Genomic DNA, 25,213 nt, shown 5'->3' on the forward strand with positions numbered 1-25,213 from the left:
AGAATGTCATGAAACAGTTCCGTGGAAATGCCCTCAGTGTCAGATTGCTCATGCAGCCTTTGCCAGTAGTTAGTTCAGCCTGTGAATCACAGTGTTTGTTACACTAGAGGAACATTTATTTCTTCCTGAATTTTCCTGCCAGCACTTGCTCACTGAAGAGCAAGTGAAAAGCTTTGGCTTTCTCTCCTTCTGAGAAGCATTTCTGAGAGAAGAGAAAAAGAACTTAGCATAGGAAGTATCTCAAAATGTATCAGTGGCAAAATTGGGGAACAAACACTAAATTAGGAATAACAGATTGCCAGGACTAGATAATGTTCATCCAAGAGTAGCAAGAACACTCAGAAACAAAAGAGCTAAACTGAAGGCTATAGTGTTTGTCTTTTATCCCCCACAAAATGTCTCATGGGACGCCTGTGTTCCAGATGGGCTTCCAAGTAGGTCTAGGCACCTCAGATCTGTATCACATTTGCATCAGACTAATAGAAGAGGCAATCGAGAGCAGAACTGATTAGCTCACATACTAATACAATGTGGTGTGAGAGAAAAAACATGGAGTTTGTAAGAAAGAAATTGTGATGCCACACTGAAATCAGTTAAAGTTGATTTTGGGTAAATATGAAATTATGTATATGGAAAAGTCATGACTTCACATAGACATGTGATGCATTGTAAGCCAGTATGAGGCATGAAGAGGATCATGTAGTGATAACAGGATCATCCCACTAAAATGGTTGTTTAGTGGTCAGTAACAAGATGCTGAGAAGTGCCTGAGGTTACCTGGTAGCTCAACGCAGAATGGCTTTTCCTACTTTGTATCATATAACTCAAAGTGGCATTTTTGGCAACTTTGGTTTAGCTTTGCAAGTTCCTTACTATTTGGGATAGGCAGTTCTGAACTGCTTCCCAAATTTTCTAGTAGTATCTGCCTCTTTCAGATCTGTTTATCTTCATCAGAACTTCCTGCTGAGAACTTTCAAATTATAAGCAGTCAGAGATCTTGGTTTTGATGAAATAACAAAATTCTTCAGGTCAAAAACCCAGATGACAACCATTTAACCATCCAAAACATAATATGGGTTGATATTACCATTTTTACGTAGCATAAGCAGAGATTTACTTTATGCATTCTATACTATTTTTTAGGTACAAATGAAAAATGTTGTTTTCACATCATCAGAGAGAGCTCATTCTTCTGCTACACTTGTTGTCAGAACTACTATAAACCTTAATTTCTGCTGGAGTAAAAGGTTTTAGTCCACATGCAATTCTTCACAGTCTTCTTAAAATCTACTCCACCAGTGAAATACATTTTTTTTATTAAAGTATCTTTCCTCCAACTCATAAAATTAGACCTTTTTTATTAAGTGTAATTATCAAGATTTACCACATGCTGTCCTTTCTTCTGTGGAAGTGCTAGCCCTACATCACTCATCTTTTGCTTTGTGAGTCATAAAAGATGTTGAGAAGTGTGTCCCAAATAGACTTTTAAATCACTTCTGTGGGTCTCCACAGCCACCTGCCATTTTCTGTTCCATCCCAACGGTGCCAGTCTAATTTAAAACATGCCATTTATTAACAAATGTAGTGACTCAACTACATGATCCAAAGCACTGTTCACAAATTAAAACTGTGCAGAAAACTGAATATTTTGGAAAAAAAATGTATGTTTGTACCCCATGCCCCCCCCCAAACAGCAAAACAAAAAAAACAAACAAAAAAAAAAAAAAAACCACCAACAAAAAACCAACAAACCTACTAGAAAATCTAAGTACTCATTCATGCTGTTTGTGGTAGAGATATATTTTAATGTCTTCACACTCCAGAGCAGCAAAAAAATCCATTAGCACACAGATTCTCACAGTCATTGACTGTGTGGGAAGATACAGATGGGTTTTTTTTCTTCATTGCAACAATATCACTAACAGCAGGAGCTGAAACATACTATGTCATGTCAACCTGAAACAAATTAGGATTTAAGAATCTAATAACGTTGGGATTGCTCAGTGGTGCAGTTTGCTGACAGAATGTCATTGTGCACGAATGGCGTGTGCTCAGAGTTGAGTCGCTCTGGCAGTTAAAATACCCATGTTTCCCTATTAAGCCAGAATGCCAGCAGCTACCCCACTGGGGGCTTCAGTGAAATATAATACACTCATCCCAAATTTTCTGTGGCACTGGGTGGTCAGAGAGCTGTATGGCCAAACAACTGAACTGAAGAAAATGAAGAAAAATACCTGGTAACCTGTCAGAAGCTTAATATCTGTAAAGTTCAGTGGCTGCCTCACTGTGGCCAGTTGATGCTATCTCACAGATTCCAATAAATATGTTGCTTTATTCTATACTATGCTTAATGGCAATGTTTTTAAAAACCTTAAAAGTTTAGTGTTTTTTTGCTAAAGAACTAAATTACTAATTGTGTCAGTTTTCTATATTATTTCTGTTACAGTGAGAAGGAAAGCAGAAATTTCATGGGCAGACTTTTCATTTTATTATAAAGAACTGCAAGTATTTGCAGGGTTTTTTCTTCATATATAGTCAGAGCTAAGAAACATTTTAGAGCTAGATAGCTCTAAATAGTGCATGTTTCTTAGACCTGATTTGAATTTATGGTCACAGGAATGTATGTACAATCTAAAAGAAAAGTTTTCATATAGAAATGTTAATTGCATACACTGTCCATCTTGTTTTACCTGTGATAAAAGAAAACTCACATAAGCACGTGTTGTACCAACAATGGGCAGTTGATATAGTCCAAATTCAGAATACTCTCTAATAGATAGTGCAAATACAAGGCTGTGCTATCCTTCTAAAAATTGCCTGTTCTTAGCTCACTTGTTTTGTGAAGCAGGACACAGCTCACTTGTTCCCAGATGTCAACAGCCTATGTTAGAAGGCTTTGTATGGACACGGCTCTTCAGTGCAGTGGCAGTGTCAGCTTGACCTCCTTCCTGTTGCAAAGATATTTTTTAAATGGCCGGGTTTGAAAATGTAAAGACCGTCGTATGTATTAGCTGCCAGTTTTTCAACCACTTCAGAGAATTCTCTATTCTTGAGTTCGCTTAAAAATATGCAAAGAATTTGGAAATCAGTATCATATACAAACTAAATGAAATGTTTTAATTTTTTTTTCTGCTAAAATAGAAAAGGTATGTTAAATATATTCTAGAAGAACATATGATTTTCATGGTCCAGTTGAATGGTGCAGAAGACACCTTCTGGTTTTACACTTCTTTTGCTTAACCCCCAGTGTACATACTTGTGCTTTTCTGAAGCTAATAGATGCTAAAGCTTGTGATACTGTATTTTTTCCCCTTATTCTGTGTCTGGACAGCTGGACCTCGTTATATTCTAGTGCATTCCACAAGATCTAGCACTGTTAATTGTCAGTTTTTATGTGCATGGAAAAATTTTAGGAAGGGAAAAGTGTCTGTAACTTTTAAGGATTTCTGTATGTATACCTAGGATCTATCACTATTTAAAAGAGGAGAAAACTCGTCCCTGCTGCTTTCACATCTTTTACTGAAATAGTAGCAGATCTTCTATATGGAGAGTGAATGTTCTGTTTAAAAACTAAAAGCTGCAGTAGAAGGTCATAGGGAGATGCAGAAATCCTAGTGATTAAGTGAACAAACCTTTGAGCAGCATACATTTTCAGCTTGACTGCACATTTCAGTGCTCCTTGTGGGTGTTTTATGGCACCACTTTCTTCTGTCTTAGGAGCTGCTGGTACAGCCTTGGCATCCTGTGCCTGCGTGTGTGCATCCTCAGCTTAGAAAGCTGTCCCCTGACTGCAGTGTTCCACATCTAATTGCTGCTTCTCTCACTGGATCTTGCTGAGTTTAAATCTGGTAACTCCCTGCTCTGCACTGATGGATTGTTATCTTCTCCATGTCCTTTTATCTACCAGTGGTAGGACAACATTCTTTGAGGAGATAGTTTTATAAGGGTTTTGCTTTCTCTTAGGGCAGAGAGAATAGCTGGGAGTTCTTTACTATGTCTATGCACACCTTTGAAATGGAAATTAAGATATCAGCAGATACTTGAAGGCCAGTTTGCTCTGAATGTACCTTAAACCAAGCCTTTGCAAAAGCTAGTCATTATTTAGTTTTTCTGTGTATTCCTTTGGCTAGTCCTTAACTTCCAGCACTGTCAAATGAATCTCATAGAGAACCATAAGATTTTTTTAAACTGTATCACTGTCCTTGTCACTGAGCTATGTGCTGGATGATCTTATTTCTGACATCCCATCTGAATTTCAGCAATAGTGTGAGCCTTAGAACATCATTATGCATTATTGTTCAAAATTGTTTCATGGATCACATGAAGATATTGATAATTATTGCTTTTTGCCTCCATTGCTGCTCTAGGAAGTGTTTGAATTATCACAGACTTTTAACTTCTGGATTTCATTACAAACATTAAAAATGCATTGCTTTTTTAAAATCCATGAGCTGTTACCTCTACAAAGTGGGATTTGCTGAAACAGTTCTGGTCATCTCAGCAGCTACTTCAGTCAGTGCATCTCCAAGGGCTGGACACCCTGATCCAGTCACAGTCCAGGTGGACAGATTCACGTTCCTTCCAAAGGAATGCTGAGCAGCTGGGACAGGCTCCTGGCTGAGCAGTCCTTTTCTCTGGGGCTCATATGACAAGTGGTTGTCACGGAGGGTTATTTATCTTGCTGTTGTCTGCTCATGAGTTTAAACAGAGCTTTGGAGTTTTTAGATTATGCCAAATCATCCCAATGAAGTGTGATATACTTCTTTGATTTAACACTTGGATGTGTAAGAAACTGCCTGTCAGTCAGTCCAGTTACCCCTGGAGATCCTGAGCAGTTGTCTGCCTACCAAAGAAACAGCAAGTGGGGATGTTTTACATGGGCAAGGCTTATGACTTCACCTCACAACAGGCATTTTACGGCACGTTTTCTTTTAAAGTCCTTATTTTGAAATGTGTAGAAGTCAAACAGAAAGTAGGTCTGCAGTCTGTCAATAAACTCTTAGAGAAAGATTTGGCTCATGAGTTTTACCATGCACCAAAGATAGTCTTGGAAGGACTTAGAAGGTTTAATGTAGTAATAAATGTGTTCTTAATGATCGCTCAACAGGGCTGTGAATAAAAGGTTGCAATGCCTTGATTGGTTCAGTTACCTATTTCCTGGGTGAGTGTTACCTCTCGATTGATACCTCATGGCACTTGTACAAAACTTTTGTCCTCCTTCCAGGATTAGTTAATTACTCATTAAATAGTCACACAGCTTATTTGATTTCCAACTCTCAAAAGTTTTCTCCAGGATAATGGAAAATTGCTTGTCATGTTCCTGGTTCTCTCTTATTCACATTTGACTTTCCTCATGAAGCAGCCCCCTGAGAGTCTGATGCTGTGCTTTGTATGGTTGTAGATCCCATTTATGAGAAAAAGAACATTGGATAAAATGCAATGTCAAACTATTAATCCATAAATTGCAATTGATAAAATACACAGCAGTGAATTTCAGTTAACAAAGAAACTATTTGATGCTTTAATTTTGCTATCACTTAGAATGAAATAAAAGATGCCATCTAAGTATGTGGCTACAATATAAAAATCAAAATGTCTGAAAAGAAAGTGTAGTGCTGAGAAATCATGTTGATAAGTAAAATTTTGACTCTTAAAAATGTTATCCCTTATTGATGTAGAAGGAGATCAGTTCTAAGGCCAGCAGCATTCTCTAGAAATGTAAAATTATTACTTGGTTGTAGTGGATGATGAAAGTATTTTTAAGGAAGATGGTGGGAGTAGTATTTAGATGCTTCCCAGCTGGTAAACAGTTGAGACTGCTGAACAGATGCCAGAAAAGTATGATAGGTATTGGTGAGTCTGGTGACGGGTATCACATGAATACTCAGCTATACTGTGTGTACATCCCAGGTCTGTTCAAGATTTGTCATTAAATTGTTCTTGAGTGTATGTAAAGCAAAATCCAAGTTTTCAGCCTCTGTATTGCTGCGTAATTCCATTACCATGGGAAAAATCAAGAGCCAGTCTAACTTGCTCAAGCAGTCATGAAACCACCCAGTTTCAGTTGTTCAGCTGTGAGTGTCATTCATGTATTTTGTCAGCAATGTATTAACAGATCAGGTAAAATGCTGACCTAAGGTATCATTTTATTAAGGGCTGTCCTCAGTGAGTATTTGTATTTTACCATTGTGTAGCTGCATACACTGGGATTATTTTTAATAAGGTGAGGAATTTTTTCTTAAGCCTCTCTTTAGATACATGTGGTGCCTATATTCTCCAGTCAGCATCAGTTCTCAAAACTGGGATGTTAGGATTCTCTTCCAAGGAAATTTGAGTTTTAGGGCAAAATACCTGACAACATAATTGAGAAACAGAGCTTCTTTAGGCATGTGAAACAAGTTGCATTTTACTAAGCTTTTCATTTTCTTTTTTGCACAGTGCTTGCTTAACAAATGGTACTCAATAATTTGCCTCCTGATGGGTTTTTTTGTCTTAGATCTTCACCCTCTTTAAAACCATTTTGGTCTCGGTGACTACTCTGCACTTCCGTGGCAGCACTGATAATAACATTTTGCCCTGGAGTCAGTGATTTTTATAGCAAGGTTTCAAAAATCTTTCAGAAGGGCTATTTTTAATAGGTAGCAAACCAGATGTATAGAGATATGAAATGACATGGAAAAAATAACAATATATTTATGCCTCCCATTTCCTTGTCTCTTGCTGTGCTTACTCTGCATGATCTCTGCCTGACCTACAGGGGTTTTTTTCTTAGTTTAATTCATGGAGTTTGTGGCTGTGAGTATATTGCTTTGCTTTTATCTCATGTCTTCAAGCCATAACTCTTTATCTCCTGACTCAAAGCTGCGGGACTGAAGGCGAAGCTGATTTGCTTTCTTCTTTTCTCAGTGCTCTGATGTTCTGCGAGGAAAATTTGGCAGAGGTAAATAACTGTCAAAGAGAAAGAACAAGACAAACCTAGCAGATCAAGGTTTTCAAAATTGGCTAGTAATTTTAGGTGCATTCATTTTGGATGTGCAGTTGACAAACAAAGACTCACAGCCAGGCCCTTGTAGTTTGGCAGCCAAAACCGTTAGCATCTTTTAATAAACTTGGCTACCATGCTATCTTTATAGATAACCTGATTTTAAACAGCTTGCTGAAGTAAAATTTCATTACCAAAGGTAATTGAGTCTGTTGAAAAATATTACTATTTTTATTGTTCATATGTTCTAATCTTAATTATAGCAAGCAAAGTTTACCTTGAAAAAAAGGGTAATACTTGTCTTCTGACAAGCCAGCTTTTAATTTCTGCTCTGTGGAACTCCGGTTCAAAGGGAATAGAACAGAAGGCTCAGCTGTTGTTGGCTCTGCAGTGCAGACTGATGGGAGCTGCACAGCTGCAGCTGTAAGCAAACCTGGCTGCTGCTGGGTTGGACCCAACCTGCCTGTCCCAGGAGCATCCTCCTAAGCAGCCCTGGGCCTGAAGGTCAGGCAGATTTTGCAGGTGCAGAACTAGTTAGCTATGGTTTCCTGCCCTCCCTCCTTGCTTCTGTCAAAGCAGGGCCTCCCTCAGTATTGGGTTGCATCACTTCTAAGATGGGGCAGTGGAGCAGCTTCACGAGGCATCTTCACTTTTCTGTACGCTTTTGAAACCTGTTGAACGGGCTGTGTTTGTGTAGTGTTGAGACAGTAGCTGATGCATCATTTATATGTCTGAATAAAAATTCTTTTAGGACCTAATTTAGGATGTATTTCCTTATCTTAAATTCTAATCAGGCAGAACTTGCCTAGTTGTATGTATTCTGAAGAAAGCAGTTAGTTGAAATACGTATTGCCGACTTTTTTTTCTCCAAGACCTGTTTTATCAGTTGCTCTGAATTTTTGTTGACTTTTTAGGACATCTCTTCCTATGTTAGCAGCAGCAGTTCATGACTGATTAGTATGCAGAGATCATATTGATCCTGGTCTTGCCTAATAATACTAACCTCAAAATAAGAAGTTAATTAGAGCAAGTGAAGTTACTAAAAGTGCCTGTGTGATTTAAAAGCTGAAGTCTACATTTTTTTCAGGAGAGTCTTAGGCATTTTGGAAACTAGATTAAATTAAAATCCTTTATAAGGTTACGTGAAAATATAACTTTGGCTTTAAATCACCTTGCTGATTTTGATGATCTTAGAGTCTTTCATCATCTTGCACAATAAATGGTAATCCTTCACAGGTGAAATTCACCACTCATAGCTGTGGAGGAGTACAAGGACATCCTCACCAACAGCATTTATTCACTCAAAATTTTTCACAGAACCCAATTTCTGATAACAATTCATTTTAAATGACCATTATTTAGAAACAGTTAGGTGAAGACACATGAAAGTTTCTTTGTTTGGGTTTTAAAAAATATTTAGTTCTTTACTGTTAGGAGAGACTTCATGACTGTTTGTGCTATGGTTGAGATTACATTTTGTAGCCCAGATATATAAATCTGATACACTCTGACAACCAGCACATTGTGGGCTTTGCCAGAAGAACAAGTTGAATCAGTGGGTTGCTAGGGGAGGCAGAGCCTCTCCTCCAAACTCAGTGTTAATAACAAGCACAGCAGTACTCAGGTGCTATTGTCCACATTGGCTATAGAAAACTTGTTTGGTGTGGTAGTACCAGGGAAATAGGTATCCATAAGAGTCCCAATTGCTAAATCCTTACTGGCAAACTAAAGACAAAATAAGCCTAGAGACTGATTTGTGTTTTCACCTACAGTGACTCTCTTCAGTGGAAATTGACTGCCTGTGCTTAAATTAGTGTAAGAAATGCAAGACTATGTGTTTTCTTTCTGAAGAAAACTAATACATAGAGTGGGAGAATGAATAATCTGCAGGCTGCCCTTGGTGAGGGGGATGAGATGCAGTGATGGGAGAGGAAGGAACTGTGAAGGATATGGAACCACTTCTAGTGGAGTGGACAAGAGACATCTCAAATCCTTCAAGTATTTTGCTTATCTTTAGTGAAAGCACTTGAGATGCTTGTGCTGGTACAGATAGTATTAAATTCATACTCTTGTTTTATGTGTACTATCTTGGTAACATAATAGGTGTTTAATGCAGCTCTGCCTGTCTCCCTTTTTTTACTTGTCTAGAATATCCTTGGTGTTTTAGAACAACCCTTATGTCAGCTTCTTTATTAAAGAATGTGCTGCGGAAATTATGCTAATTAAGCTGGAGTGTAATTATGGGCTAGAAAGATTATTTCACAGTCAGAATCGAATTGTTGTAGATAAATGTGCATTAACTTAATAGTGTGCAGCTAATTAGTTTTGCTATTTACTCGTAAAAATTTTAGAAAAAGATATAATCAGTTATACTAAAGCTTGAGAAATGAATATATTGCAAAGCCAGTGGGGAGTGCATTCTGAATCTCTCTTTAATTATTGTTTTGCCGGAATTTTTTCTTAGTTTTCATATTCTGAACTTGTAATGGACACAAGTAGCTAATTAACAAACTTTATTTCTACTTAAAAGATATATTATGCAAGTAAAATGTGGTTGCCAGTTTGACAGTTATATCTGTAATTCATGCTAAAGCAGTTACAGCATCAGTGTCTTGTACTCTCCACAAAAGTTAAATTGCTTTGGATCTCATTGTGTAGCAAATTAAGATAGAGACTTTATTTTCTGTGTATATCTAACTTTAATTTTTGTATTTGTCAGCCAGCTGGCATTAGTCCTTACCATGGCTTTAGGAAGAAAAGAATGAATTACTGTCATGCTCAGATACATCCACTAAATATCTCTTAGAGTACTGCAGTGTGTAGTCATGGTACAGTCCTGAAAACCAGAGAACACAGAATTACTTGACCCCCATCTAACGACTGAAAGCCTTGAGGTGTTTGCAAACAAACATGTAATTTTATGTGTTCCAAAAATACCCTTTATAGCTGTGTGTCTCAGGTGTTCACAAGTTTGAAAGGAAGGCTGCAGAACATTCTCCTTAATGTATATTAGTATCAGCTTCTGGGAAAATCTAATACAGTAATTTGATTTGTGCATATAAATTCATATATAGAAATTTTTCTAAGCCACCCCTGAGCATAATATGTCTTCCATTGACTTCAGAGTGAAAGAGACTCCAGTATAAATTAAAGTAGTGATTAAAAAGTGCAGTCTCAAACTGAAGTCTGGTGTGCTCTGAACTTCATGTGCAGCATTGCCTACAGGGCTTTACTGTATGATCATCTTTCTTTATGCTGAAATGAAAAATCATAGAAGAGGGACATATTTTTATGAAACAGAGAAAAATAATTTCAATACCTATATAGTGATTTCTCCCCTAATAAATAAATAATGCCAGATATAATATCCTCTGTTGCAGAACAGTTCCATGGCTTTTCCACAGTGAGGTTTAATGAAATTGGATATCAGTTTCATTTTTATCAAGTTATATCAAGAACACTAGCTCCTGTGTGAATTTGTATTTGCCATTAGAACAAAACTTATGAACAGCAAGTATTGACACAAACCTAAATAATCTCAGACTTTTCCCACTTCCAGTCTCCCTCATGCAAACAACACAGCTGAAAATCTGTGAACTTTGAAATTGGTTTGGAATTTGCAACAAGAATTTGCAATATGAATTTCCAAATGATACATATTTTTCCTAACATGACCAAAAATGTAAAATTAAGGATGTGTAAAAAACATTAATTCTTTTTCTGCTTTGAAGGATTTTATAGCTGTAGTTGATGCTATCAGTTGAGCACAGAGAGAAGAGTTTAAAAGTTTGAGGGAGTGGTGTTGTCCTTTCAGTTCAAATAAGGAAATATGGAGGAAAAGATTAGCAAAGTCTGACAGAAATCAGCTCTGAAGTGAAAAGGGAAAGGTACGATTCACAGTCTGTACTTCTTGCTGCTGGCAAAATATATTGTAGGGTGTCGCTTGCCAACTAAATTGTTGGATCAGTGAAAGTAATGGGCACTGGAATTTAGTATATCAGACTAAAAATCCACCCAGAACATGTTGCATGGAAATAACTACCATACAAGGAGCAACTGAGTAAAATACAAGTCACTCATTCTTTTTCTGTCAATAGCTGTACTTCCATTGGCTGAGGAAAGATTTTTGATAGATTGAGGCTCATATTTTCCTTTAATATATTCAAGTTTCAAAGGCCTCTTTAAGATATTGATTCTGATTTCCAAATGACAGATCCATGGCAGTATATCTGTCATTCATTAATAAGGGCAATTGCCCTGAGTCAGTACCATGATTATTGTCTCCAGTGGATTTATTAGATACATGCAGTGTTTCACAGTTCAGCTGGAAACATTTCTGTAGAAATGCTGTACAGCACATTCTGCAGCCTCATTCTTTTACTCAAGAGTAGAAGAGTTACGTCCCCATTGTATCCTGACAGGATGGCAATTAAGGGAGGAGCTAGTTTACCTCATTCAAAGGGTGTTTTTCTGTGAGCTGGATTTTACTCCGTTAAAACTATCAAATATATATGTGAGATGTTTATGTTAGCTTCTTTTAAAAGATACAGCCTAATTCTGCACTAAATATCATATTCATATCTAAATATCATATCTGAATATCATCCGTGTAAATTATTTTTTTTCCTGATTCACATTTTGCATTCATTTTAACAAGACACTTCCTGGTTTCAGCTTGGATTCACTGTTCTTGGTCTGCTTTTGTTGCTGATACATCAGTTCAGGGTTGTGGATTTCTCTGGTGCTGACAAGCACTTGGTAGTACTTTATCCATTGACAAACTCATCATTCTTCTGCTGGCTTTTGAGTCATTGTGAAGACTCTGGGTTATACTGTAGCCCAAATAGAGATCAGAGACATTACAACAACACTAAATAGCCAGCTAAAAATCATCCTTTCTCCATTTACTTCCCCATTTAAGTGCTGAAGTACAGCCTTGCTTTCTTAGTGTTCAGAAAAGTGGGACACATATTATGTTTATTGATGCTTTGCATAGAAGAGGATGAAATCGAAATACCCAGTTAGCAATAGCAATACCAATAACAAAAAAGCACTTTTTCTGAAAGAATGTGTGACAGATCTTCTTTTATTATTGTTATTATTTTTAAACTGAAACTGTTGTTAGTTTATATCAACAGAATCCGAAATTGATTTAAATTCAAGCTAATTGATATAAGAATTGAATTCAAGATGCCATCTTTAACTTAAGCAATGGATACGAGAGCAGCCATGCCAAAGAGCAGCAGGGTCACAGTCAGAGAGGTTGGCTTTGGTAGCCCAGATGGTCTCCTCTTACCCTGCACTCCCCTGAAGTGCTGTCCAGATACTCTGCATTTTTTATATACTTGAAAACCTTTTGCAGTCAGCTAACAGTGTGTCAGTCTCTCTGGGTTCTGGGACTGAGGATTTAATAGCAGCCCTTTTAGCTTTTGCCAATTTTTTTCCCCTCTATCAGAGAGTCATGTAAGCACTTCTCTCTTTACCTATGCTTGGCATGAAGATGATGATATCTATGTACTGCATTAGGAGAGTTTCCTAGAATTTCTACAAAGCTTTGAAGAAGATGAAAAGCATGTGATGGGAAGTAGCAATAGTATTTGAGTATCACTACTCATTGCTGTTAGATATGTTTTCTTCAATCCAACAGCTTTTATTTGAGCCATTTTCAACAGTTTAACTCCCCTGTTACTGACTCCACGAACTTTCTGTCTCATGAGTGTCAAGTATGTCTTGCGTTATTGCATTGTTTTGGTGGTTGTACATTGAGGTACATCAAGCTAGCATGCAGGAAATCAGTTTTTCCATACTTAATGAAAACTGAAATAAAAGCAGCACAGGAAAACCATTAGTCTGTATTTCCCTTTGACAAGAAAAGCAATTTCAAGTGCATTTATGGTGTTGTACGGCTTGCAACTTTAGTGAACAAAATTAATTGCTCAGTTTTTCCAAAAGACTAAATAGGAGTTTAGTTGTAAGAAAATAAAATGAATACTCTTTGTTGCTTCTCTTTCTTAAAATTCAGTATTAGAAATTTATGTAAGCTTTTTCTTGGCTTTCCAGAGTTGGTGTTTCAGGACAAATTCTGGACTTACCGATTCATATTGTTTTTATCAATATCTTGAGTCACTCTTAAGTTTTACTGTTTAATATTCATTATTAAGTATCAAATGAATGCCTGTTACCAAGAGTTTGCTGTGCTCAGGAAAACAGGGAGTGCTGGAAAATGTTGCATAGATAAGAATGATGTATGTATGTGTGGATGAGAATGGTTTGAATTTCTGCTGTACAGCAAAAAATCAAGGCAATAGTACACTTAGTGAGTAATCATTTAAGGACTGAGATAACACAAGATATTTAGGATTAAGACTTCCTGTTAGTTTAGATTAATGCCTTTTCGTGGTGCCCCACCCCAACTGTAAAAAATATTTCTTCAGCTTGTGCTAAACTGTGTGCTCTGTTGGAATTTCCTATTTTCTGCTATTTGCACACATAGAAATCATCCAGTTTCTAGTGTTGGTGGTCGCTGCTTTCCTGTAGCAGTCTCCAGGTTACCCAGGCAGTGGTAGGTCCAAACTTTACATTTGTGAACATGACAGAAACATCCAGTTTCATTGTTTTTTGGTTTGCCTAAACCTTAAAAAGTTTGACTTTGTCATCCCTACTGGAAAAGGGTAGAAGCAGTTTTCCTGTCACTGCCATCGAACTTGGGATCTGGAGCCAGAAGCTTGATCAGGCAAAGAGAGCAGCAGGGAGAGACAAACCATGTGTTGTCACGTCCCTTGTTGTGAAACTCTTGCTGCTTAATTGCACAACATTGAAAAACTTTGACTGGAGAGAGGTGCAATGCCTCAAAACGTTTTGGGAACTTTTCGTGGTTCTGGTTATTAAAAAAATAATGTGGATGCTTTGAGCCTTTCAGGGAACATTGTGTGTGCCAGCTTCCCCTCCTGCAGATGAATGTGATTTCAGTCATTAGCATTGGTGCTGTTAGGCTAATGTTTGAATACTCCTGCTGCTTTTTTTTTTCCCACTTTCTTTTTTTATAGCTGCAATGTTTAAGTGTTATCATACATGTAGGGAAATAAAATAAATATCTTCCTCTCTAAAATGCTTCTCCCACTTTCCTAGGGAAATCAAGGGTTTGTGGAGTAACATTTGTTCTTTAGAAAAGATACATTTATATATGGCCATATAGGGACAGAGCCTCAAAAGCCTTTTTTTCCCCTGTTATTGAAATACAGAATGGTTTAGGAGCCTCTTAGAGGGAACAGTAGTTCTAGAAAAGGAGACATCTTTGATTTATGGGTCTGTGGAGGTGGAAAACCTCTCAAACCTCAGAGAAAGGCATTAAAATAAATAATTCTGTCTGACAGTGAAGTCAATGACAGAGTCAAGGCTGGAATCCCCTAGGTCTGTGTACTGTTCTGATTTCCTGCCTACGTTTCCACCTTTCTGATCTATGAGGAAAACATATTTGCATCTGTAACAGCAGTGCTGCCAGTGAATAACATTTTACAATCTCCTGGAATCTGCCCTGTGAGGTGTGAACTCCTGTAGATGGAGGGAGGCCAACGTAAGCTGGTATCCCAGGGAAGGGTTAACTTGGCATATTTTCACAGCTGCAATGTATTAAGCTACTGTAAGGCCCTTTGGTAGTTGGAGGTCAGAAAAATGTTATTCATCACAGGGAAAAATAAGATAAATTAGGCAGTTTAAAGACATCTTGATAGCTTAGCTAATTTGTTTCTAACTTGCTTTTTCAGAGGCAGTCCCTGTATATGCAAATACCTGCTGAGGAACAGATAAAACAAGTTTTTCAAGACTTTCAGCTCAACAGCCCCAAAAGACAAATACTGCTTTCTAACTAAAACAAACTAAACAAACCAAGTAATACAAATGGGAAAGTAATAGATAGTCTAAAGCACTGAAGTCCCTGCTCCAAACACAGTCTAGAGGAGAGATAACATTGTACCAGGTACTGAGGGTATGGTTACCTTACAGTACAGGCAACTTTTCTCATAAGAATAAGAAATGCGAGCTCCATCACAAGGTGTGAGAGAATTAATATATAGGTCAGTACCAATACAGAATAAAAAAATATTTCATAAATTTTCATAAAAACATTTTCATTAAAAAGACATTTGTAAATGAAATGAGGGTAACCTTGAGTAGATGATACTTATACCTCTGAATATAATCATGTTGTATTGAAGGCAGTAACCTGGGACTGTAAATAGTAACACATGGTCCAGTGTCATTAGATAATCTTTACTCAACTGAATCATCTTTAAAATCCTTTCCTCTTGAATGAAATGTTCACAAAATCTAAAGATGGTTCAGCTCCAGGCCATTTTTGAAGCATTGAAGTAGATTTTTTAATTCTGAAGTCTAAATAGCAGAAGAGTGATGCCTTATCAGAGAAAATGTGAAGGATACAAAGGCAGAACTGCAGGAGGGTATATTTGCCATTGTACAAGCCAGTTTTAGCTCTTTGCCGTATTCAAGATGTAAATTTTATAAGTGCTGGATTAACCCTGAGAGCCCAGGTTGTGTTAAGAGCCTGGGACATGCTGAGCACCTCCATCACTGCTTGGAAGAGCTGGAAAAGAATCCTGTGCATCTGGTACATCACATCCTTCTCTGCACCTCATTAGCAGACAGAAATATATTGTAAAAACCACATTGTGCTGAATCTCCGTAAGCACTACTCCATGGCAGTTTTAGTTTAGGCCACATGAAAGCATAAATTGAGGAAAATGTCATAACCCAAGAACAACATCCAAGTTTTTGCCATGAGTGCCACATACTTTTTCAGCTGTTTTATATACAGTCGTGTTAAATTTGAAATTTAAAAAGAGCAACTTTTCAGAAAGTGTAAAGAGCTCTTTTAGAGGAAGAAATGGTGAAGATTTGCAAGATTCTGGATCACAGGTTTGGTGAGATGTTCACATTCAGTCTGTGTGATGGTGGATTACCTGTGCCCAGTCTTAAGGAGCACCCCACACAGGCTACAGTTTTCAGGTTGGAATAAACAATAACATATTTTTTTTGTTTCATAAGAGCTTAACATTTTTATTAGTAGAAGAGACATATTCAGTGCCCTTTCTCTGTTGTCCTTCTGGTGCTTCCAAATTTAGACTGAACTATGTCAGATTATTTTGTTCCTTATTTTTTTAGTAAGGTTTGACTTATCTAATTTGAAAGGACGAAAAGAGAAGCATAGGGAGCTGTCTGCTGATAAGGGTTCATTTCTGTTCTGTGAGGTTTGCAATAGGCCCAAGCAGGCTATTACTACATCTTGTGGTTGGTTATATGGTGTTTGTGTCACCATGGGTCTGAGGATGATGATCAGTTGCTTGTTATGGTACAATCCTTTGACCAAGTTTGACTGCGGGATTATACTGAAGGGTTTTGAGGATTTTCCAAACTGAGAGGAACAGAGATTGACATATCTATTTTGTTTCCTAAAATTGAGTGCTGAAGTTACCCAGTATTCATGTGTTCCATTTTCAAAGCAAGTGTAGTGGTTCTGCCTCCTCTTAAACTATAGGAGATCATTCAGAGCAGGCTGGCAATCTCTGTGTATATGTGTGTGTATATATGGAGAAGTGTGTTTGAAAAAGAGAAAGTACTTCAAGGAAGCACTTCAAATTTAACTCACAAAAAATTAAGTGTAGTAAGTCTGTGTTCTCTTCTGTTTGACCGACTGTCAGAGAACCACAGAAAAAATATAAGGAAATGAGCTGTTGGCTCCTTCCTCTTTATATCACATTAATTTTTTGTGGATTATGTTTAGGTATTCTTGATTTCTATTTCTATTTGGGTGTAACATCCTATCTTGGTTTTTTTTTAATGTACCAAGTCCTTAGAGAGAGATTCTTACAGTATTGGTATATTGCCTTCCAAATATTTTAATAGAAGTTAATTTCTCCCTTTAAACACAGAAGCTAGTCCTTTGATCTTCTCTTGGCTTTTGATTAGTTCTCCTTGTTTGATCCTGAGCTACATGTAGTTTGTTTTCTTTTAGCACTACCAGAAAACCATTTTCACAGCTCTCCTTTCTGAAATGAAGGAAAAGAGATTTTCAGACTTTATTTATTGAATTGAGGGAGGAAGCAAACAGAAGGGTCTATGTCTGTAGGCATAAATTCAACAGAAAGTCTTTTAGACTGGCATTAGCAATGCCACAATGTATATGAGGTAAAAATTGAGGAAATAATCTTAGCTTGGATTGAATTGCCTTTGCCTTTGAGCACCACTTCATATATGAAAACCTTTCCTTCACCAGTTTAAGACTGTTTCACATGCATATTAAGACAGCCAGGAACACACAGGCGAGTTTGGTTTAAACAGTCTTGTAATAAAAAATTGTGCATTCTCTTTCTTTGATAAATTCTTGGTGGTAGCTCAGCCTTTGTCAAGCATATGGTTCTTTATAGCGGGAGTCTTTGCGGCACTGCCTTTGGGGAATGCTGCGGAGACAGGAATAGCTCTGGGTGTCAGTGCTTGCCTGTGCCAACTGCCTGATCAGATGGGAATGTTCTGCTCTAATAATGTAAATCAGAAATGTAAATCAGAAATAAGAACCCAATCTCTCTTGAGATTCACTGTGACCAATGGCTGGACAGTAGACAGAGCCATCACACCATTGCAATGCTTTGTAGAAGCAATCAGTATCCTTAGTTACCAGCTGGAGATGTGTGCTTTTAAAACTCATTTAGTAGCCTTTTTAAAATCAGTGCAGATATATATGTAACAGGATTTTTGGTTTTGCTTTTCTGTGTACCATCAGCATTTTTAGTAGCTGAAAAAGAGAATTTGGCATAATTTAAGCAAATATTCAGATGCAGTACATCTTTTGTGTTCAGCAGCACCTCTGAGTGAACCCACAGAGCCAGTGCACCTAGCTGTATTGCAAACAATCTCTTTTAAGTTTGCATCTCTTTTACTTCTTGGCACAGGTATGTGATATGATAGCAGGAGCAGGACCTGTTTTCAGTGAATTACTTGCAATACCCAAGTCAGCCTGGATTTCTCGGTGCTACTGCTTCTGTGTCAGAGCTGTGTCTCATGTAGAACTCCTTGATTCTCTTCAGTTGTTCATAATATGACAAGCTTTTTGTGATAACTCTAAGCATATGTATTGCCAGTTTACATAGAGCTTGGTTTTCCCCATTGGTTCCTCTTCTACTGCAGGAGCAGTAGTCTGGTGTAATCCATGGAACATCCGCCTTAGTCACCACTTCAAGCTAAAACCTTCTGCAGGATTCCAAATTAGATCAATCCTACAATCCTAGAGCACAATTTTCTTTAAAAAAAAGAAGATTGGAACACTTTGGTGTGTTCCAGTCAGTCTCCTCAGATGAGGATGCTTCCTAGAAAAAAATGCACTTTTACAACCTGCCAAAATACTTGAAGTCCACAGCAAATGCTGCTTGCCAGGAAAACTGTGAAGTTCTTGCACAGCTGGGATTCTCTTGTGGACAAACTTACACTGCCAGCAGAAGCCTTTGGCTGACCTAAATTGATTAGTGCCCTTACTCCGAGGAAATCATAGGCAAGTGGTAGATTAGCAAAGATCTTGTGTGTACAGCTACTACCTTACTCTTCATTTTTGGATCAACCACACAGATACTTTGTTAGCATTCTCAAAATGCCACGCACTGCCTCAGATTTACTCCAGCCTTACAGCTTGTTTCACCATCTGTGTGGATTGCCTCGCTCAGATTTTGTAAGCATGGTGATGTTTTAATAAGGGACACAGGCTTCGATAGTGTTTGTTTAGGATGTTCACTGTGATTTCAAATTCTCCTTCATTCTACTTTATAATTTTACTAAATGCAAGTTTTGTCAATTTGCATGTGGCACAGTATCAGCTGTTTCATAGAAATCAAGGTATATTGGATTTTCATTAACCTTCTACTGTCCTTTAACCTTATCTCTGTCAAATACTGAGCCTACTGCTTTTTGTTGGTAGAGAGTAAAAGATCACTTATTTCCAGCTCTTTCCTACTAGTTGTTACTTTTTGTTTGGCTCTCTATTTTAATACATATTTTTTGTCATTTAGGTAAGTGTGCTTGAAGGCATGGCCTTGATTTTCCCCCACATCTATGTAAATTGTTCCACATACATTTTGTGCCTTTGTCTTTGAGGAATACCAGTCCTCCTTCCTTCTCCAGGCATCTGCCAGATGACTTCATTAAGTAGCCTTTCTAACCTTTCATAATAAGGCTAAATTTAAAAAAAATAATAATAAATGTTAATAGAACTGCAAACTTGCTGGTCTTAAAAAAAAAAAATCCTCTTTCTCATTGTCACTTTTTTCCACCTATAAAACACTTATATAAAACAAATGAAACATTTAAACTCCTATAAACTACTTGTTCTTGCCCTGAAGGTGGCTAAAATTATCACAATTATCCAGGCAGCCCTAACTGTTGACAGAAGTTTTTGTTTGTTTTATGTAGCTACTGTATTTCATTTAGAAACTACTAAAAATAAAATCATCTTAGAGACCATCTGCTTAAAATGACAGTGCATACTAGGGCTAAATTTTTAAACTTCTTTTCCTGCTTTGTTCATTATCTCTCCAAAAACTGGTTACTTAACAAACTCAGTATTCAGTGCTAAGGGCATCTTTTCTGAATTGATTTTCTACTTACAGCCAATGTGTACACATCCATTTGCAACAAGTAGTCATACTTCACTCATATGCTGACTGCTTTGGGAGATCAAAGGGTGAAAGGAGGGAAAGCCTTGTTTTCATGCTTGAGTACCATATAGAGGCTTCAGGTTCCTCAGAACAATTAACTGTTCCTTTGGTGAAGGGACCTTTTTCCTTTTCCCCCCTCACTGCCTGCTCTGTTCTGGATTCCAGGACATGAGGAAGAAAAACGTGAGCAGATGGTTAGAGCCCACTGTGTATTACAGCACATAAAGCGCCTTTTGTTTAGTTTGGTTTTGGTTGGTTTGTTTCTTGGTTGGATTAAGTAATACACGTGTTGAGAAGGAGGAAATTTCCTTTTCGAGAGAATTTCGTGGTAGAAGTTCCCACACTTCAACATGTAGTGTAGTCTTGTCATTCGAACTGTTTTCTACTGGTATTTTGTGATCTCCAAAATACCCACACCTGCATTTGGCATCTAGGATTGAAAATAAGAATAAATTAGAAATGGAGGTAGGCTAATTAATTTGTCTTCAGTTCTTTTATTGGATTTTGCCTTCATTTCTTATTTTTGTTGAATCAAGAAGTCTGGAAGATGTCTTTGGTTTGCTTAGAGCTGTTTCTATAGAATGCGGGTCTAATAGGTTTGAAGAACCTGTTAGGAAGTGTTAATATTGTTAATTGAAAGAAAGCAGATGAAAGAGGAAGCTACCCTGTCAGATAACATTGTTTCTATGATCTCTAGCAATTCAAACATAAAAAACGTGCGCCCAGTGAATCCCTTCCTTTCCACATGTTGACAGAGACATGGTAAGCTGAAAATGTGATGGTCGCAATCTTCAGCCACTGAAGTTTGTAGCCTTCCCTGATACCTTTTACAATGTTCTCTGGCTTTTCAAAATATCAGTTAATTATTAAAATCGTTTGGAACCTATGTAGATGTCTCTTGCAGAGATTTCCAACAGTCTGTATCCTCTAAAAATGCATTGGAATAGTCTATATGTGATTTATTACTACATCTTTATGGTTTCTTCATATTAAATGTTTAATGTGAATTCTGATATTCATGAGTTAACTTAAGTTTTGGCAAAGGAGAAATAACCAATGAAATTCTGAGTGGTTTTTTACATCTCATATCCATATTCTGAATCTCCATAAAGACACAACTGTAGTGACAACTGTCAATCTGACAAATATCACATATGAGAAAAGAACAGACAATCCCTCTTCCTGTAGCAATTTATTATTATTGTAAAATAAGTCTTCCTTCCCTGAAATGTCATGGAGAATTTTTGTATATAAAGTGTGCTTGGGACAGATTGGAGAGATGCTGTGAATTCCCCATGTGATGTAAACTTGCCCTCAGTGCAGAAAAATCTTCATAATTTAGGAAGGAGACTGCTGATCAGTGTTATTTTGGCTTAATACTATAGCTGGAGTCTGCAACAGGTCTACCAGGGGTTTTTTTGGCAATAAGGTCCCAGATGATCATGGTAACTGCAACAGAGAACTTTTTTGTAAGTTACCTATTTTTCCTAGTTTCCCTAATTTCCGTTTTAGCTTAAAAATGTATCGCTAGAAGATGGTCAAAATGTTCATATGGCACAAAAAATAATCTCTTGGGGAAAAGGCATATGATAACTGAGTATACCATGCAGAGAGGCTGTGTGTATTTCTGGTTTTAGGGACACAAAGTCCAAAACCATTTCATGAATGATTTTACCTGTAAACCCAGAGTGGAGAACTTCACCTGAAGTGATATGATAGATTGATTTTAAGTTCAGGTCGGAAGCTTCGTTATACATGCTGGGACTTGTTCAGCATGCTTGAATTCCGTTCTTTTATGTGATGCCAATGGCGTTTCATGTTTTGTAGGATTAAAGTGAAGTGCAAAGACTTGAGTGCTCAAGTAGGGTCAGAAATGTGTAAAAGTTTTACATTGGTCATTGCTTTCTGTATAAGATAGCGATTGGTATTGCATAGAAACAGCAATAAGTAAAAAGGACTTTTTTGAAAATCAGTATTTCATAGCAAACCATTTGTGGTGATGTGAGCATGCATTTTCATTCTTTTCATATATTAAGATTTCATGGAGCCTTTTTATTTAGAAAACTTAATCAGTTAGACAACTAATTCCACAAAGTTACTTCCTCTAGTTGTACTTTGTATAGTTCTTTTCCAGAGAAATACAGCTTAAAATGACAAATAGCTTCATATTTTATTTTAATGTTTGCCTTGATAACAGTGAAGGCAAAAAAGATTTTATTTAGACATTTCTATCTTCTTTGCTGGCCTAACTGTTGGCACATTTATCCACTAATAGCAGAATTTTTGATGAATCTTATGTATTTGCTTTCACACAGAGAGTTTGGATGGCGGGATCCAGAGCTTCCAGAAGTTATACAGATGTTACAGCATCAATTTCCCTCAGTACAGTCAAATGCTGCAGCCTACTTACAACACCTCTGTTTCGGAGACAATAAAATAAAAGCAGAGGTAAGATTTATAAACTCTTTTTTTCAGCAGTGTTGCTGTATGCTATTTATCATCAACAATTATTTATGTGTGCTTTGAAAAACTTAAAAGAGACATCACTGATATATGCCTAGACCCATTTTACTAAAGCTTTCTCTTAAGTCGTTTGTTACTGTTACAAAATGAAAAAAAAAAATTGCATAAAATACTGTTGCAACTCATTTTTTTATTTTCTTGGGAATAGTTTGATTGATTGCATACCATTTAAAGACTGTCATAGTTGTTCAGTAATCAGCTAGTGGTGTAGTCTTGATCTCTCTGAAACATATGGGCATTTCCTTAGGGCTCTCTGAGAGGCATCTAGACACTAAATACAAACACAGAATATGAAAAATTAGCAAGAAATTTCTAAATCAAAGCGTCCTGTAATGCATAATTGTGTGAATAGGTTTAATTTGTCTGTGTTTGCGGCTTGAATGGCGCTCATTGGTCTATGATCTTGGAATTCATTGCACATTGTGTCTAAAATGTAATTCAGACATCAGTATAGAGCTTGTTCTGTACCTGTAGCTGACAGGTACTTCTTTCTTGTTTGTTCCCTGTGGTTAATGGGACCAGCACAGCTTTTGGCACAAGTTAAACAGAAGGAAGGCAGCTCTGAGGGATCTGACAAACACACAGCAGTCAATTAAAATTGAATGAGTGAAGCTGTTACCAGCCCCAGCTGCTTCCCCTGGCCCTCTCAGAGACACTGCTAATCAGGGACATGTGGTGTGCACATAAATCTGTGCCTATACTGGCACCTTTTAGCCTGGCATGTAAAGGTAAACTGAGATCAAGATCTGGTACTGCTTGTTTGTCAGAGCTGTGTAGTGATGCTGACTTGCCAATGCTTCATCTTCCTCACCCTCAGCACAGCCCACTCCATGGATCTATCCCACTATAGAACCTTCCCTTGCAGGTTTTTTATGCTCAGGAAATTACTTAGTGAGTAAGCATGTAGTCTGCTGGTGTTGGCAGAACAGGTTGCAAACATCACCTCAAACATCTTAGATATAGAAATAAAAAAAAAAAAATTGCATGGATGTAAAGTGAGGAATGTTTGTGCACTGGAGAACTCTGGCACAGATATCACTGAAAATTTTAATTGCATGCTCCCTGTGTACTTGACTCTCATCCTTATTCAGAAATAAGTTTTTAAGTAAAAGAACTGATAAAACTGAGAAAGGCAGTTAAATTATTAGAGCAATTTACTCATTGCACAATCTCTGCTGGTTCCTGTTAGCCATAGATTGAGACCCCTCAAGTAGCTGTCCCATTTGAGGGAGGCAGATGGTTTAATTTCTGTTGCTAACCATTTAGGAAAAAAGGGGTCTGATCATTGTTGATCTCACCCCATCCCAGCAACCTTTGGACTTCAGCCTTTGTAAGCTTAAGGCTCATGAGCTGGAAGGGTGAAGGTAGATAAATACAACAGTAGAGCACTAGGCAGCATTCTGAGCTTCTTCTGTGAGAAAGAATAGCAGACAAAACAAGGATTCCCCCATTTCATTTGTTATTATTCAGGACTTTTATATACCCGTCACTATGTAATAACATAAACCACTATAGAAACAAACCAAAGTGCCTTTCTTAAAACAGTTTATCTAAGAATATGCTTTCAAACTTCTAACTTTGGATTTTTGTTAGAGGGCAAAATAATAGGATGTATTGTAATATTTCCTAATGCTTTGTGGAGCTTTTCAGCCTAAAGCACCCAACATTATCAAACTATTTTATCTCTGTCTGTATCTATCTATGTACCAACCTCTGTTGTTTAATGGCAAGTCCTGTTGTGTTTAGGTCATGCCTCAGCAGAGCTCTTTGAACAGTTTCTGTGTTTGCCTGTTGGGATCAGGGTCTACCCAAATGGCTCAGTAGTGTGCCTGGGGCCTGCTCAACCTCCCACTGAATCATTTCTCAAGGAGCCTTTTTTGTGAGAGTTCAAAATCCTGTTGATAAGGAGATACCACAACAGATATCCCAGATTCTTCGTATGTGTATACCTAGCCATGGAACTTGAGCAGTCCTGTTAAACCTGCCCGGGACAACTCATGTGATAACTGTTGAGGATGTGTCTGAATAATGAGTTTAATTAATACCTAAATAATAGAAACTGATACCAAAATTCTCTTTTCCGCAAAGTTGTGTGTTGTGGCCAGTTCTCTTCTTCACATTTAAGACTGAATTCCTTCTTCATGGTAGCAGCATTCCAGTCTTGCTGCACATGGTTGCAGGGAATCTTGCCAGCTCTGACACAAGGTAAAAAAAACACCAGGATACAGCATATTTTCCTTACAATCTCTTATTGAGATTACAGAACAAAAAAAAAATAAAATCTTTAGAAGCAGAGAAAACTGCTCTTTGATGAAATACCTAGCTTGCTTTGATGAAATACCTAGAAAAGGACTTAGGCTAAAGATAAGAAACTGTCTTGGTGGTCTTTCAAATCCTAGAGAAAGGACAAACATAAATATGTGTAAGAAAAGAATAGCTGCTGCTATTTTCTGTGCCTGACAGCCACTGAGGAAAAGGCAAATGGAATTCACTAAATAATTTTTAAGTATTAATCTTTAATGTACACTTCATCATGCATGCACCGAAAGAATAATATTATACAACAATTTAGTTTGTTTACCTCGTTTTATTGAATTAGAGATGCAGTTGTTAAAGTTTTAGCTCTGGAGTTACCTGACAGGGAAAAAACATTCTCTTACCTTTGTCACTACTGAGCATTGAATTCTCTCACTGCAATTAATGGCTATTTCATCCAGAGTTTCTGAAGATAACTGTTCTGAAATACTTTTGCAATTATTATTTTTTGAAACATGATTTATACTCTATCACCTCTCCAAAAAGATGATTAATGATCTTTCCTCTGAACCTGACCATTCTTTCAGTCTTGTTTTTGTATAGTGGCAGACTTGTCCTACTCTCATAAATTAGTGGGATATGTATAAAATTTCTCTGCATGTACTTGGTAGGACAAAGGCCCACCTTATATTCCTTTTGTGGAAAAGTGTCACCTAAAATTTAGACAGAAATAGAAAAT

General features: G+C 37.3%; 1 protein-coding gene across 7 annotated transcripts in view; it reads left to right on the top strand.

Annotated features, from left to right (window-relative positions):
* CTNND2 (catenin delta 2) overlaps nt 1-25,213 on the top strand; it is a 638,555-nt gene that overhangs the window by 453,940 nt on the left and 159,402 nt on the right. For all 7 annotated transcript variants that reach the window (XM_064428418.1, XM_064428428.1, XM_064428464.1 and 4 more), the window contains one exon: nt 22,011-22,143. In XM_064428418.1, the coding sequence (XP_064284488.1) occupies nt 22,011-22,143 (133 nt within the window). The remainder of the gene's footprint in view (nt 1-22,010; nt 22,144-25,213) is intronic.

Source organism: Passer domesticus, chromosome 1 (assembly GCF_036417665.1).
Source record: "Passer domesticus isolate bPasDom1 chromosome 1, bPasDom1.hap1, whole genome shotgun sequence".
NCBI classification, from domain to species: domain Eukaryota; kingdom Metazoa; phylum Chordata; class Aves; order Passeriformes; family Passeridae; genus Passer; species Passer domesticus.